The sequence below is a fragment of the Hyaena hyaena genome, unplaced genomic scaffold (genome assembly GCF_003009895.1).
Source record: "Hyaena hyaena isolate Hyena2069 unplaced genomic scaffold, ASM300989v1 scaffold_179, whole genome shotgun sequence".
Classification (NCBI taxonomy): Eukaryota; Metazoa; Chordata; class Mammalia; order Carnivora; family Hyaenidae; genus Hyaena; species Hyaena hyaena.
In genome coordinates this window covers 2,331,256-2,345,833 of record NW_024080812.1, presented here as the reverse complement: position 1 = coordinate 2,345,833, position 14,578 = coordinate 2,331,256, and the positions used below count along the sequence as shown (strand labels likewise).

At 33.8% G+C, this 14,578-nt stretch overlaps 1 protein-coding gene across 6 annotated transcripts in view; it reads left to right on the top strand.

Annotated features, from left to right (window-relative positions):
• MPP5 (membrane palmitoylated protein 5) overlaps positions 1 to 14,578 on the top strand; it is a 92,597-nt gene that overhangs the window by 50,078 nt on the left and 27,941 nt on the right. For all 6 annotated transcript variants that reach the window (XM_039240726.1, XM_039240728.1, XM_039240725.1 and 3 more), the window contains exons 3-6: positions 3,636 to 3,844; positions 10,570 to 10,647; positions 11,550 to 11,696; positions 13,299 to 13,460. In XM_039240726.1, the coding sequence (XP_039096657.1) occupies positions 3,636 to 3,844; positions 10,570 to 10,647; positions 11,550 to 11,696; positions 13,299 to 13,460 (596 nt within the window). The remainder of the gene's footprint in view (positions 1 to 3,635; positions 3,845 to 10,569; positions 10,648 to 11,549; positions 11,697 to 13,298; positions 13,461 to 14,578) is intronic.

Sequence of the window (14,578 nt, the reverse complement as noted above, 5' to 3'; positions counted from 1 at the left end):
TCTAAAGATATTGGAAAATAATGGATTGCAAAATATTTACTATGTGACCAATACAGTTAGATCAAGATTTTTTTTTAAATGTTTGTTTATTTTTAAGAGAGAGAGAGACAGTGAGAGTGGAGGAGAGGCAGAGAGGGTGACAGAGCCAAAGCAGGCTCCAGGCTGAGAGCTGTTAGCACAGAGTTAGCACAGAGTCCCGAGACGTGAGATCATGAGCCCGTGAGATTGTGACCTGAGATCATGATACTTAACTGACTGAGCCACCCAGGTGCCCCAGAGTTTAAAAAAAAAAAAAGGAAGGCTGAAAGGCGGTATGGTATAACAAATTAACAACCCTAATTATAGCTGGAAGATAAGGTAGAGTTTTTAATTTTGATTTCGTTTTTGTTTTTTACAGTGTCCGTATTGTAGCATCCTTTTGGGTGCCTTTGGTACACAGGAGAGATTAATGCAAAAGTTCCTTTTCCTTTAAAAGTTTAAATATCCTTGGGGTTGAAGAGACAATAGATGGTTATTTTCTGGGCTGTTGCATATTGATTTCAGTGAGCAGTGAGATCTGAAGCCCTTATTTTTCTCATTGCCTGGACAACCATTCTGAGCTCTTTTAAATAGTTACTAAAATTTTAAACAGGAATTTCATTATCTACCCAATGAAATCTAAGATAGTCTCCCTAAGATTGTAGCCAAGTACTTTAACTACTTTGTTGGTTTTGTAATTCTTTTTCCTTTTAAGGTATTTAAATGTTTTCCTTCTTTGCTCTAAAGATAGTTTAAGCCTATTGAATTCTTTATACTCTTAGAAATTCTTTATACAGTTAGTAATTCCATGGTAACCTCTTTGAATTTGATGGAATCTGACATTCCATAACCTTTTTCTCCCCCACCCCCCGCTTTACTGAAGTATATGTGACAAGTAAAATTGTATTTATTCAAAGCGTATAATGTGATAATTTGATGTATACATTGTGAAATATTGTATAATTTGATCATCTGTTGTATACATTGTGAAATATTTACCATGGTTAATTAACACATCCATCACCTCAGTTACTATGTGTGTGGTATGAGAATGTTTAAGAGTTACTCAGCAAATTTCAAGTGCATAATACAGTATTATTGACTATAGCCATCATATAGCTCTTCAGAACTTATTCACTTTAAAACCAAGTTTGTGCTCTCACCAACATCTAATTCCCCCTGTCTGTATTTTTTCTGTCTACTGTTAAAGATACCATCTTAAAGGGGTGCCCTAGTAGCTCAGTTAAGTGTCCAACTTCAGCTTAGGTCATGGTTTCACAACTCATGGCTTTGAGCCCCACATCAGACTGCTGACAGCTCAAAGTCTAGATCCTGCTTTGGCTTCTGTGTCTCCCTTTCTCTCTGCCCCTTCCCTTCTCGAGCTCACTCACTCTCTCTCTCTCTTGCTCTCTCAAAAATAAATGTACATTAAAAAAAAAAGGATGCCATCTCAGCTTATGGTTAAATTCTAGATGTTTATCCATCTGGGTCACAGCTTCTTAGGCTATTTGATTGATAGTTTTGACTCTTCAGTTTTATCCCCCCACTATTTGCTGCATTTTAAATTACTACAGAGCATATCTGTATATTTTATTAGTACTAAATCTGTTTTGATTTTGGGGGGAAAGATAAGGAATCTCAAGAATCAGCTGAAGAACTCTTTGAACCTATGAAAAACCTTAACTGTTAAGTAGTAGGTTATAAAATACGTATAAGAAGCAGTAGCTTTTCTGCACACCTTACGTGAAGAAAACTAACAAAAAAGACTTAAGCTGAGAGGGTTTTTCACGTGTAACTGAGTATGAGACAAGTAGGATCCACTATAAGTTTTTCCCAGACTCGTATACAGGTTTAGTTCAGTCAGAATCTCAATAGGATTTTTCTTTTTTGGAGAAATGAAAGACACTGGGAAGTACCTTGAAAAATGATTTTGTAGCTCATTTTGAAAGGTTAAGACATTTTTTAAAAAGTAGTAAGCAAGTACTTAATATGAGGAAAGACTGTAATGCTACTATAATAAGATATTGTGGTTCTGATAGACCAATGGACTAGAAACAGACCATTATATGTAAGAGTTTGTTGGTATCATAAATCAGTGGAACAGGAAGGATTATTTCAGTAAATGATGTTAGAATAATTGTTAACCACTTAGAAGAAAAGAAATGAAGTTAAAATTCCCCTCAAGTCTCTACCAAATAAATTGCAGACAGATCAAAGTTAATTATAAAGTAGAAGCCAAGAGAAATAGAGGCAGATATTTAATTACCTAGGAGGAGTTTGTAAGTATAGAAACTGAAAATTTTTCTATAGTAAAAGCTATGGTACATACAGCTAACATGAAAAAATTAACAAACTGTTGCCAACACATGTGACAAAGTATATACAAACACATTCATACATATACCTGTTGGGGAGTAGGGAAGAGACAAGTTGTGATTCTTAACCATTTTGGGATAACCCTCTCCGAGAAAAATACATGTGCTGCATATGCACACTAACAGGCATGAGCACACATACACATACCCACAACTTACAATATAATTTTAGGAGACTTGATATGTTCACAAGAGTTTTATTTATTTATATATTTATTTTATTTTTTATGAACCACAAAGAAGTGCCTAGTAAATATAACTAAACCTTACCCTTGCCATTAAATAGATTGATTATATAGAACTGTAAAGTTGAATATTGGGGAAAATATTGCTAATGGGATGTAAATTAAATTAGTAAGACTTCCCTGGAAAGCTCCTTAGTTTTTAAGATGTCAGAATCTCTGGACGCCTGGGTAGCTCAGTCGGTTAAGCGTCCGACTTCAGCTCAGGTCATGATCTCACGGTTCTTGGGTTTGAGCCCTGCGTCGGACTCTGTGCTGACAGCTTGCTCAGAGCCTGCAGTCTGTTTTGGATTCTGTATCTCCTCTCTCTCTGACCCTCCCCTGCTCATGCTCTCTCTCTCTCTCTCTCTCAGAAATAAATAAAAAATTAAAAAATAAAATGTCAGAATCTCTCTTAATTCTGTTTCTAGGAGTTATTTTAAGAAAACATCAGAATCTCAGACAAATTTTTATTCAGCAATCGTTATGTACTGAAATGCTTATTATGTATAGTAGCAAAAAATTAGAGGGAAGCAACCTGAAAGCTCAACTTTAGTGTAATGGTAATTTAAATTATGGTTTAGCCATGTAACAGAGTATTGTGAAGCAATTATATATAATGATTTTTAAGAAACTATTTGGTGATGTAGGAAAATAATTAAAATGTACTGTAAAATGAAAAAAAGAAATGCTTTAAGATGTTAAAAAAGTTTCTAGATGATGGGACTATTGGTGGTTTTAAATTTCTTTATTCATATCTGTATTCCTACTCATTTATTTTTAAAGTATGTATTTTATACTTAACACTTCTGAAAAAATGTTATTCTGTTTTGTTGTATAATTTTTAGTTTTGCTTAAAAATGATAGTGAATTAACGCAAAAATAGATGCAAGGAGTTTTTTTGAAAACTTGTGTTTTTTGTTTTGAGAAATTGTTATTGGCTCAAGAAAGTTTATCTTAAAACATGTTGAATTAAAACAGAAACAATTAATTTTTGGATACCTTTTCCTTCTCCTACTAGAAGTGGAAGACTTATTTTCTTCACTTAAACATATCCAACATACTTTGGTAGATTCTCAGAGCCAGGAGGATATCTTACTGCTTTTACAACTTGTACAAAATAAAGATTTCCAGAATGCATTTAAGATACACAACGCTGTCACAGTACACATGAACAAGGCCAGTCCTCCTTTCCCTCTTATCTCCAATGCACAAGATCTTGCACAAGAGGTATGTATTCTGAACATCTTCTTGACATATACAAGCTAATTGTTAGCGATAATAAGTCAGTATTATTGGAAAATACTGATGTGACTATAAAGCTTGTTTGAATTAATTACTACTGATATCATGTTAATAATTGTGTTAGGAAAAATTTGCCAAATGCATTTTATTCTGAAAAAATACATATTTCAGAGTCAGAGCTCTGTTTCATTAAAAGGAGTGCTAGTTTTATATATAAAATTATATTTACGTAGTGAGAGAAATACTTGTTTAAGTTACTAAAGGGAAGTGTTTTAGTACGTTAATAAATATATAGTTTTATTTTAAGCATTATACATTATAAACTGAGATGAGTACTGATGAGATAAAATTCTGTCTGATAATCAAGTGTCATAAATACCTAACTTATAAAATTTGTTTCTTATAGATATTTTGAAGTTTTTCCTCTTTATAAACTCCATAGAAGGTCCAAAATAATTGAATTTTAATGTACAGCGAGACATTCTCTTGTTAAATGATGACTTTGAAGTTCTAGTTTCTACTGTTTGTTGACATTAATGTTCAGTGTTAATATATTTGCAAACATCTTTTAAACTGAAGGTTTTACAGGCACCTGGGTGGCTCAGTCAGTTAAGTATCTGACTCTTGATTTCAGCTCAGGTCATGATCCCAGGGTTGTGTGTCTAGCCCTGCATTTAACTTAGCATGGAGTCTGCTTAAGATTCTCTCTCTCTCTCTCTCTCTCTCTCTCTCTCTCTCTCTCTCTCTCAATAAAATAATAAATTGAAAGTTTTAAAAAGATATAAATAAGTTATCTCCTATTTTGGGGGGGTAAAATTCTGTCATTATAGGATTTTAAGTTATTTTGTTATTATGAAAACTAGTAATTCTGGAAGCCCATCAAGTAAATCTGTTTGATTGAACCCAGACACTAGATAGAAAATGGACTCTGGGGAAGAGTAGTACTTTCAGAGCTACAGGCCTATGAAGTACTTTAGGAGGCATTTTTTTCAGATGAGCACAGAATGTATTTTCTTTATTTAGGTGCATACAGTGGACAAAGATCCAATGTGCAAGAATGGCTGAGAGAAGTCTGTTATTACCCAGCCTTTATTTTACAGCTGAAAAAATGTTAGCAATCACCTAATTCAACCCTCCTGTTTTATTATATTTCTGAATATTGAAAGGTCAGGTGAGGTTTTGTGAATGGCATAAGACTAATAACTAGGCTCCTTATATGTCCAGTGCCTAATGTTTTGCTTTTTAGCATTCGTAATTCCAGTTATTTTAATATGCAGTATTTAAAAGAAGAGGTTACTTCCTGCTTTAGTTGTATCACTTTTAAATGAAAATTTAAGTAAAAAAACTCAAGGAATATAGTGGAAGAATGTCTTACAACATTAGGAAGTGTTCTCTGTTTTTGTAGCTCTTAAGATATTTCTGTAATTTTTTGTGTCAAACACTAAACATCATGTGACAGATAATAAAACATATATTAAGATCAAGGTGAAATCTTTGAAATTCTAGGGTATGTATTAATAACCTCAGAACAAGTTTTTTTGTCATTAAAGTGCTTTTAATGGTTCAACCCAGGGTTGAACACTTGGGTTTCATTTAACGAATTTTTGCTTAGTCCAATAAAAATGCAAGCCAAGAGACTAGGAAATAGTATTTTATTATTTCATTTTGAGATATTGAGATATATATATGTGTATAGATATATACACATATATATGACAAAAACTCGAATCCAAAAGAACTCTCACAAATTAATAAGAAAACTGTTCAGTTTTTGTTTTCTTAAATGGGCAAAGGACTTGAACAGCCGCAGAAAGAAAAAATCCATATGGTCAGTAAGTATGAAAAGGTGTTTAGATCATCCCTAAAAGAGCAATACACATTAAAACAAAATGAGATACCACTACATAGACCCCAGAATGACTTTAAAACAACAGCAACAACAACTGGCAATATCAAATGTTTGTGAGATATGAAGCAGCCAAACTCTCCTACATTACTGGTAGAGTATAAATTGGTACTACCACTTTGGAAAATGTTTGGCAGTATCTACTAAAGCTTAATGTACCTATATATTATGACCCAGCAACTCTACTTCTGGTTATGTACCTGAGAAAAATGAAAACATATCCACACAAAGTCTTAGGTACAAATATTGTTTATAGCATTCAGATAATAACTGGAATCAACCCAGATGTGCATTAACTGGTGAAAGTTGAGTTAGGCTATCACTGAGGAAGAACAGTGAATAAATTACAGTCTAATGAGAAGTACCATGGTGGCAGTATGAGTAAGGTACCAAGAGCATGCGATAGATGTACCTGATTCAAGGGGCAATGTTGGAAGGAAGGAAGAAATCTAGAAGAAAAAATGTTAACTTGCTGAATCTTGAAGAATGATTGCGAATTTACCAGGAAGTCCAAGAAAGAAGAAAAGCCATTCCATTGGCAAAGGGTACAAAGATCATAGTGACTGAGAAAGTCTAGCATATTTGTTCAACAATGAGTAAAAGTTAGGATATAGTCTTAAAGTTGGAGTCCAGATCCTGAAGGCCAGATAAGCCATATTAATAAGTTTAAATTTAACTTATAAAGGATTCATGTTGGTAATTATTTTTAAATAACTTACACAAATAGATGAAAAGAGAAAACCATATGATCAACTTGATGATGCAGAAAAGATACCTGAAAAAAAATTCAGTACCTTTCCTTTGGCGGTGAAAATTCTAAGAAAGCCAGGTACATTTTGTTAACTTGATAAAAAATAATAATATCATCAAATCAATAGGGAACATCTTGCCTAGTGGTGAAATTTCCCCTACATTGCTTTTCAAGCTGGAACAAACAAGACAATCAACAGACTCTCACCTCTGGCAGTAACATTTTTCTGGAGGTACTAGGTACTGCAATGAAAAAGTAAAAATATAATATATTTAATAATGAAGTATAAAGTTGTGGGAGAACAGGGAAACTATGAATTTGTTTCTAATTTGAATAGGTTGAATTAGTTACCTTCAGAAGAAAAAACCTTGGTTTATTTGATATTCAACATGATGCGTATTAAAATGTGGATATAATTTGTACACATGCAAACATCCTATTCAAACATGCATGTGAGAGATATTGGAAGAAATAAATTATTAACAAGGCTGTCTTTAGGTGGTAGTAGATAATAATTTTCTTATTTTGATATTTATGTGTTTCCCAAATTTAATGTGAAAAAGTCACTGTAAAGAAAAGTAAGTTGTGTGAGGTCAAAAATGGAGGCTGTTGTAATTGTCCAACCATAAGAATTTGAGTAACAGTTAAACATAAAGTGAAGAAATATTTAAATAGAAAATTAGTAGGAAAATTATTGTCCCTCTACAGAGAATAAAGGTAAAGGAGACGTCAAGGAAGACTTTCTGCCCTCTCTTTTATTGAATTTGTCAAACATTGAATGCTGTTTGCCAGGCATTCTGCAAATAGCCAAACAAAGCTGAAAAAGGTGAGTTCCATCTATAATGAATTCAGTCTAGTCCCATCAACAATTTTAAATCAGGTTTGTTCAGACTTATGAGTACATGTTATCTAAGCAAATTCAGGTAGCTGGGACAGCTAGCGTCATATAGACTGTTCACAGTCATCGTAGGGAGACAGCCTGAAGGGAAGAAGTAGGGAAGAAGTGGTTCCGGGCTGGACCAAAAAAAGTTAAGGCATGAGAAATGCCAGGTGATAGAGCTGGAAAAGAGGCAGAAATCAGATGATGTTAAAAATGACGCTCAGGAGCTTGGACGTGATCCTGTAAGTGACAGCCAATAAAAACTAAAATGTTTCTGTTTTAGAATTGAAAAAGATACTTAATGACATAGAAAAATACTTTATAATTAATATCAAGTAAAAGTTATAAAAGGCTATTATAAAATTACATAAATAGTGTGATCTCATTTGGTAAAAGTAAGTGTAAAGGAGATACAGATTTTCCCATAGTTTTGGGGTAATGGGCATATTTTTTTGATAACCAACTTAATTGAGCTATAATTTACATATGCTTAAAATGGATACATTTATTGTATATTTCAGTGTGCTTTACACATTATATAAATAATATATCGTGTGATCTGTCACCGTGGTCAGGATATAGAAGCATCCATGACTCTATTAAGCTCCCTCATTGCCCTTTGCAGACAATAACCACCTCCCTCCCACTCCCCAGACCCTGAACTTCCACTGATCAGTTTTGGTTTTATTTCCTAATTTGCCTTTTCTGGACACTTTGCATAAATGGAATAAGATAATATGTAGTCTTTGGTGTCCGACTTCTTTTTCATATTCATCTATGTGTTGCATTTATCAGTATTTGTAACTTCTTGCTGAGTAGTAGTATTCCATTGTATGAATATCCCACAATTTAACCACTCACCTGTTGATATTGGAGTTGTTTCCTGTTTATCATTCTGGCAGATGTGTAATGGTATCTCATTTTAGTTTGTATTTCCATATGTTGGGCATTTTTTATAGGCTATTTCCCTATTTTCTTTTGTAAAATAGCTTGTCAGATTTTTTTCCCCACTTAAAAAATCAGATTGTTGGTCTGAGTTGTAAGAATGTTTTTTTAAGTTTATTTATTTTTGAGAAAGCACAAGCAGGGGAGGGCCAAAGAGGGAGGGAGAAAGAGAATCTTAAGCAGGCTATGCACTGTCAGTGCAGAGCCCACAATGGGGCTTGATCCCAGGAACCATGAGATCATGACCTGAGCCAGAATCAAGAGTCAGACACTTATCTGACTGAGCCACACAGGCACCCCAGGAATTAGATTATTTAAATGGAAGGAACAATAGATTTAAAATTACAGACTGGGTATTTGAAAAGTACAAGAAAATAGAGTATCCTTTGCCAAGTTACATGAAGGAAAAAATACCAGTAACATCAGGAAAGAAAAAGGCATGAATGTAAACACAGGAAATTAAAAATGATAATACAGTTACAGCTTTATGGCATTAAATGTCAAAGTGCTATGAAATGGATGGTTTTTCTAAGGAAATAAGTGAGAAAAGATAGCCCAAAAATGTAGACAAGTAACTGTCAATAAAATATAGATAGATAAAATCAAGAAATCAGAAATCTACCCTTAAAAAATCACCATGCTCAGGTGATTTTATGTACAAGCTCTATCAAAACATTAAGAAACATAATTCTTTTTTTTTTTTAATTTTTTTTAATGTTTTATTTATTTCTAGGAGAGAGAGAGAGAGACAGCGTGAGCAGGGGAGGGCCAGAGAGAGAGGGAGTCACAGACTGAAGCAGGCTACAGGCTCTGAGCTGGCAGTCAGCACAGAGCCCGACGCGGGGCTGGACCCCGCCAACCGCGAGATCATGACCTAAGCGAAAGTCGGACGCTTAACCGACTAAGCCACCCAGGCGCCCCAGAAACATAATTCTTGTGTTAAATTATTTTAACAGTTACATATAGACTATTTCCCACCTCAGTGTACTAGAATAAAACCAGGTAGTAGTTTTGTCAACCAGTGTACATGACTGCACTCAACAAGTAGAGGCCAATCAAATTTAGAAACATTAGGGGCGCCTGGGTGGCTTAGTCGGCTAAGCGTCCGACTTTCCCTTAGGTCATGATCTCGCGGTTCATGGGTTCGAGCCCCGCGTCAGGCTCTGTGCTGACTGCCAGCTCAGAGCCTGGAGCCTATTTCAGAGTCTGTGTCTCCCTCTCTCTCTGACTCTCCCCTGCTCACACTGTCTCTCTCTCTCTCTCTCCTAGAAATTAAAAAAAAAAAAAAAATTAAAAAAATTTAGAAACATTAATATAGAAATCTTAAAATATGAGTAACACATCTAGAAATGTATTAAAGTAGTAATTTATTAGTAAAACCTTAGATTGCAAGTAACTTGTTCTGTGAGTATCCTGCAAGACAAGCAAACATTTCTAATAAATTTTAACTTGATAAACGAGCAGTCTCTTGCAATATAAGTAATATGTGATGCCCAGTGTCACATGATCACAACTGAATGATTCTTGAAATTTGCTTTGATACGAGTGCTTTGGATTACAAGCAGGTTTCCTGAGTGAATTGTGCTCACAAACCAAAGATGCCTAGGTACTGTGCTAAGCAGTTTATATGGATTATCTCAAACTTTGAATGATAGGTGCCATTCTGCAGATAAGGAAACAGGCTGAAAGAAATTCATCATAATCCGTGGAGTTTCTCCTAAGAATGCAAGAATTGTTCCACCTCAAGATTTTTTTAATGTATTTACCTGTGCCTGTGGTATTGTACTTGTTCCATTACTCTTATTTATCTTGTTAGTCTGTAACTCTTTAAAGTGTCATCTCTGGTTTAAAATGTAGCATATAAACATGATTTTAAAACTAAAAACAAGTAACTGTTAAGATAGTTTTTCTTCCCTTATGTAATCATTTTTAGTTTATTTTATAGTATGTTGAAATAAACTTTCAAGAAGCAAATAGTTTATTCATAATCAAAATACCAAAATCTTTAGTGTATTTTTTAAATAAAAAACACTGTTAACAATGAAAGCAAGATTGAAAACTCTGAGAAAAAAACATTCCTCTTTTCTCTTATGATTCTTTGTAGTGCTTTCCTTTCTTACAAGCAGTTTTTACAAATTTAAATTGTAGCCTTTTTTTTTTTTTTAAAGACTGTATAGATGCTGGTGATGTTTCCTGTAACCTAGGAAAAATAATCTTTTGTTTCTTAGGTACAAACTGTTTTGAAGTCAATCCACCAGAAGGAAGGACAAGAATTAACTGCATTGCTGAATGCTCCGCATATTCAGGTAGAAAATGAACAGAACAATATATAGCTATTTATTTACTTACTTAATTTTTGGATTATATATTTTTTATGTTTAAAATTAACCACATTAGTTTTGAAACAACTTTGTATTTTTTACAAAAATTCTTCCTTTTGTGGGGCGCATGGGTGGCTCAGTTAAGGATCCAGCTCCTGATTTTATCTCAGGTCATGATCTCATGGTTTATGATTTTGAGCCCCTCATCAGGCTCTGCACTGACAGTGTGGAGCCTACTTGGGATTCTCTCTTCCTCCTTCTCTGCCCCTCCTCTGCTCATACTTTCTGTAAAAAATAAACATTTAAAAAAATTCTTCCCCCTTTTTCATTATATTTTTGATAAATTTTAATTATGGTGTTAGGCCATTAAATTGATTTTGTTTTATGAAGTTTAATAAGCATTTTATTTTTTTATTTTTTAATGTTTATTCTTGAGAGAGAGAGCATGAACAGGGGAGGGGCAGAGAGAAAGAGGAAGGCACAGCTGAAGCTGTGCTACAGGCTCCAAGCTTTCAGCACAGAGCTTGCTGTGGGGCTTGAACTCACGAACTGCTAGATCATTCCCTGAGTGGAAGTAGGATGCTTAACTGACTGAGCCACCCAGGTGCCCCTGAAATTTAATAAGCATTTTAGACTTTGATAACCCATCCCGGAGTTACCCTGTTATACTTCACATATTTTTATTATTAGGATTGCATATCCTAATAATGCAACAGGGTTGCATGTGTACTTCAGTTAGAAACTTTGGAAACAGATCTGAATAAATAAGTATAGCACCTCTCTTAAAGGTTTAATTTAGAATATTAATCTACATGATTAGGTTAAAAATCTCTCTACAGAAATAAATCATGCTGTCACTTTATATGCTGTGGATTTCTTTGAAACAGGCACTTTTATTGGCCCATGATAAGGTCGCTGAGCAGGAAATGCAGCTAGAGCCCATTTCAGATGAAAGAGTTTATGAAAGCATTGGCCAGTATGGAAGAGAAACTGTAAAAATAGTTCGTATCGAAAAGGCTCGAGATATTCCACTGGTAAGTTTTCCACATCTCTAATCTGAGATCCTTTCTACCTAGAGATCTTCTATATGGCAGATAGTTGAAGATCTCTTTACATTTCTGGTAGTTTTTCTTTTTGAGGATGATTTGCTAGAGTTCTTTTATGTTCTTGCTCATATTCCTTATTCAGTTGAGAAAAATTTCAAATTCATGTTTTCTTACCTATGGTTTGATGAAAATAGCTTGTAAAATAATTATTGAGGAACAAAAAAGGGACAAGTTACCTGCTTCATTATTCTCCTAGCTTTTTAAAACAACAATAATTAGAAATTCTGATTTTTTCATTCCATTAAATCGGTTGAAATACAGTTACTTTTATACTCCACGTATACTTAGAAGTATGTATTCCTTAATGGTAATATTTGTTTTTTTAACATTTTTTTTTGTTTTTTAATGTTTTCATATGTAAAACTTTTTTTCTAATCCCTTCACTAAATCTGCTATCATTGCCTCAATTTTTTTTTTTTTTATTTTCAGAGAAATAAATAGTCTTGAACTCTGATGTCTCAAATTATATCTTGAATAGTGTGGTACATAAGTTAGGGAGTGTGTCTTATGGGTAGTTTATGTAGTTTTTTACCCCACCAGAAAAAGGAATTGGGAAATTTATAACAAAATTTTAAAAGTTTAGGAGAGGGGGATCTGGGTGGTTCAGTCAGTTAAGCTTCTGACTTCAGCTCAGGTCATGATCTCACAATTCGTGGGTTCGAGCCCCACGTCAGGCTCTGTGCTGACAGCTCAGACCCTAGAGCCTACTTCAGATTCTGTCTCCCTCTCTGTCTGCACCTCCCCTGTTTGTCCTCTTGTCTGTCTCTCCCAGAAATAACCATGAGAGACTCTTGAATGCTGAGAACAAACTGAGGACTGATGGGGGGAAGGGGGAGATGGACATGGAGGAGGCCACTTGTGGGGATGAGCACTGGGTGTTATATGGAAACCAACTTGACAATAAACTTTGTAAAAAATAAATAAATATTTAAAAAATATTTTTTAAAGTTTAGGAGAAAAATATTACAAATCCTGTTTCCTTTAAGCTTTTAATCTATATTTCATATTTCCATTTTTTGTGCATATATATTTGTTGTGCTTTTAATTTATGTAATAAATGCTAATGTTTAATACATTAAATGTGAATTGGTTGCAGCTATAATATATAATATTTGAATAATCAAGCAAATTATTATTCATCCCTTAATCATATTTTGAATTTAAAAGGCTTTTATAGTTATAAGTCATGTTCACTAATTATGCCTAAATATAGTATAACCATTTGAATAGTATTCAGCATCTAGAAAACAAATTTGATTTTAGGTCTTCACATTGTTTTTAAGTACATTTTTCTGTTGTTGTATACTTCAAAAGTCTGCTTGGTTTTAATGGATACATAGTGTGTCTGAAGCAGAAAATGTAAGGAAAATGATGAACTTGCAAAGCTAGTTATCATAGTTACTCTAGTGTAAGTTAGGTTTTTTTTAAGATAACTGAAGACTAATATTGTTGAATAAAAAAAATTTTAATGAAGAAATGTTTAACAAAAAAGTGCATTTTTATTTCAAAATTATATACTGCATTTTTTAGGGTGCTACAGTTCGTAATGAAATGGATTCTGTCATCATTAGTCGAATAGTAAAAGGAGGTGCTGCAGAGAAAAGTGGTTTATTACATGAAGGAGATGAAGTTCTGGAGATTAATGGCATTGAAATTCGAGGGAAAGATGTCAATGAGGTTTTTGATTTATTGGTAAGTTGATACAGAAGAACTGTTAGGTGGGGCACCTGGGTGTCTCAGTCAGTTAAGTGTCCAACTTCAGCTCAGGTCATGATCTCACAGTTTGTGAGCCTGAGCCCTGAGCCCCACGTCGGGCTCTATGCTGACAGCTCAGAGCCTGGAACCTGCTTCAGATTCTGTGTCTCTCTCTTTCTCTGCTCCTCCCTTTCTCATGCTCTGTTTCTGTCTGTCTCTCAAAAATAATAAATGTTAAAAAATAAAATAATAAAAATAAAAAGAACTGTTCTTAAAAGGTATTTTCTTTGTTATTAGACTTCAAAATACAATATTTTAAAAATAATTAAGAACACCTAGACAATTTCTAGCTAAATTTTCACATGATATAATTATTCCTATATTTATTCGTAGAGTTTCACTTTGGGTGGTTACCACTGATTTTTTTATTTTGAGCTTTATTACTACTATGTATATTTTATTTGCCTCTGAAATCACTAATATAATTCTTGAACATATATTTATTGAATGCCTACCATGTGCTAGCCGATAGGAAAATAGTGATAAAATCGATGCCCTCATTTATAAGTTCCTTTTTTTTAATTTTATTCAGCTGATTGCCGTTTCCTTAACGATATTAGGTAATAGTAATGGTATAGATGTACACTGCCTAACATAATAGCCACTAGCTACAGGTGCTAGTTATTAGATTTAAGTTAAGTAAAATATAAATTCCATTCCTCATTCATATTTACTGCATTTCGGGTGTTCAAGAGCAGTATACAGCTAATGGCTTCCATATAAAATGTAGATATAGAATGTTGTAAAAAGTTCAATTGGACAGCGCTGGTATAATCAGGAAGCCATTTTATAGTCCATCTTTGAGGGCAATTTATGATCACTTTGTATATATCCACAAACCATATTTATATTCTTATTTACCTATCATAAGTTGTTACAACAGAATCTGTCTTATCTACTGGTGTTTGTTGAAGAATCTATAAAACATCTCTATTTTCACCCAACTTCATTCTTTGCTCTGGTAGAGCAGTGTCAATGGTCACTGTTTTTAGGCCTTGTTTTATTGGCTGTTGTCTCTGTGTTGAACACTGCTCTCTGCTATCTCAGGACCAGAA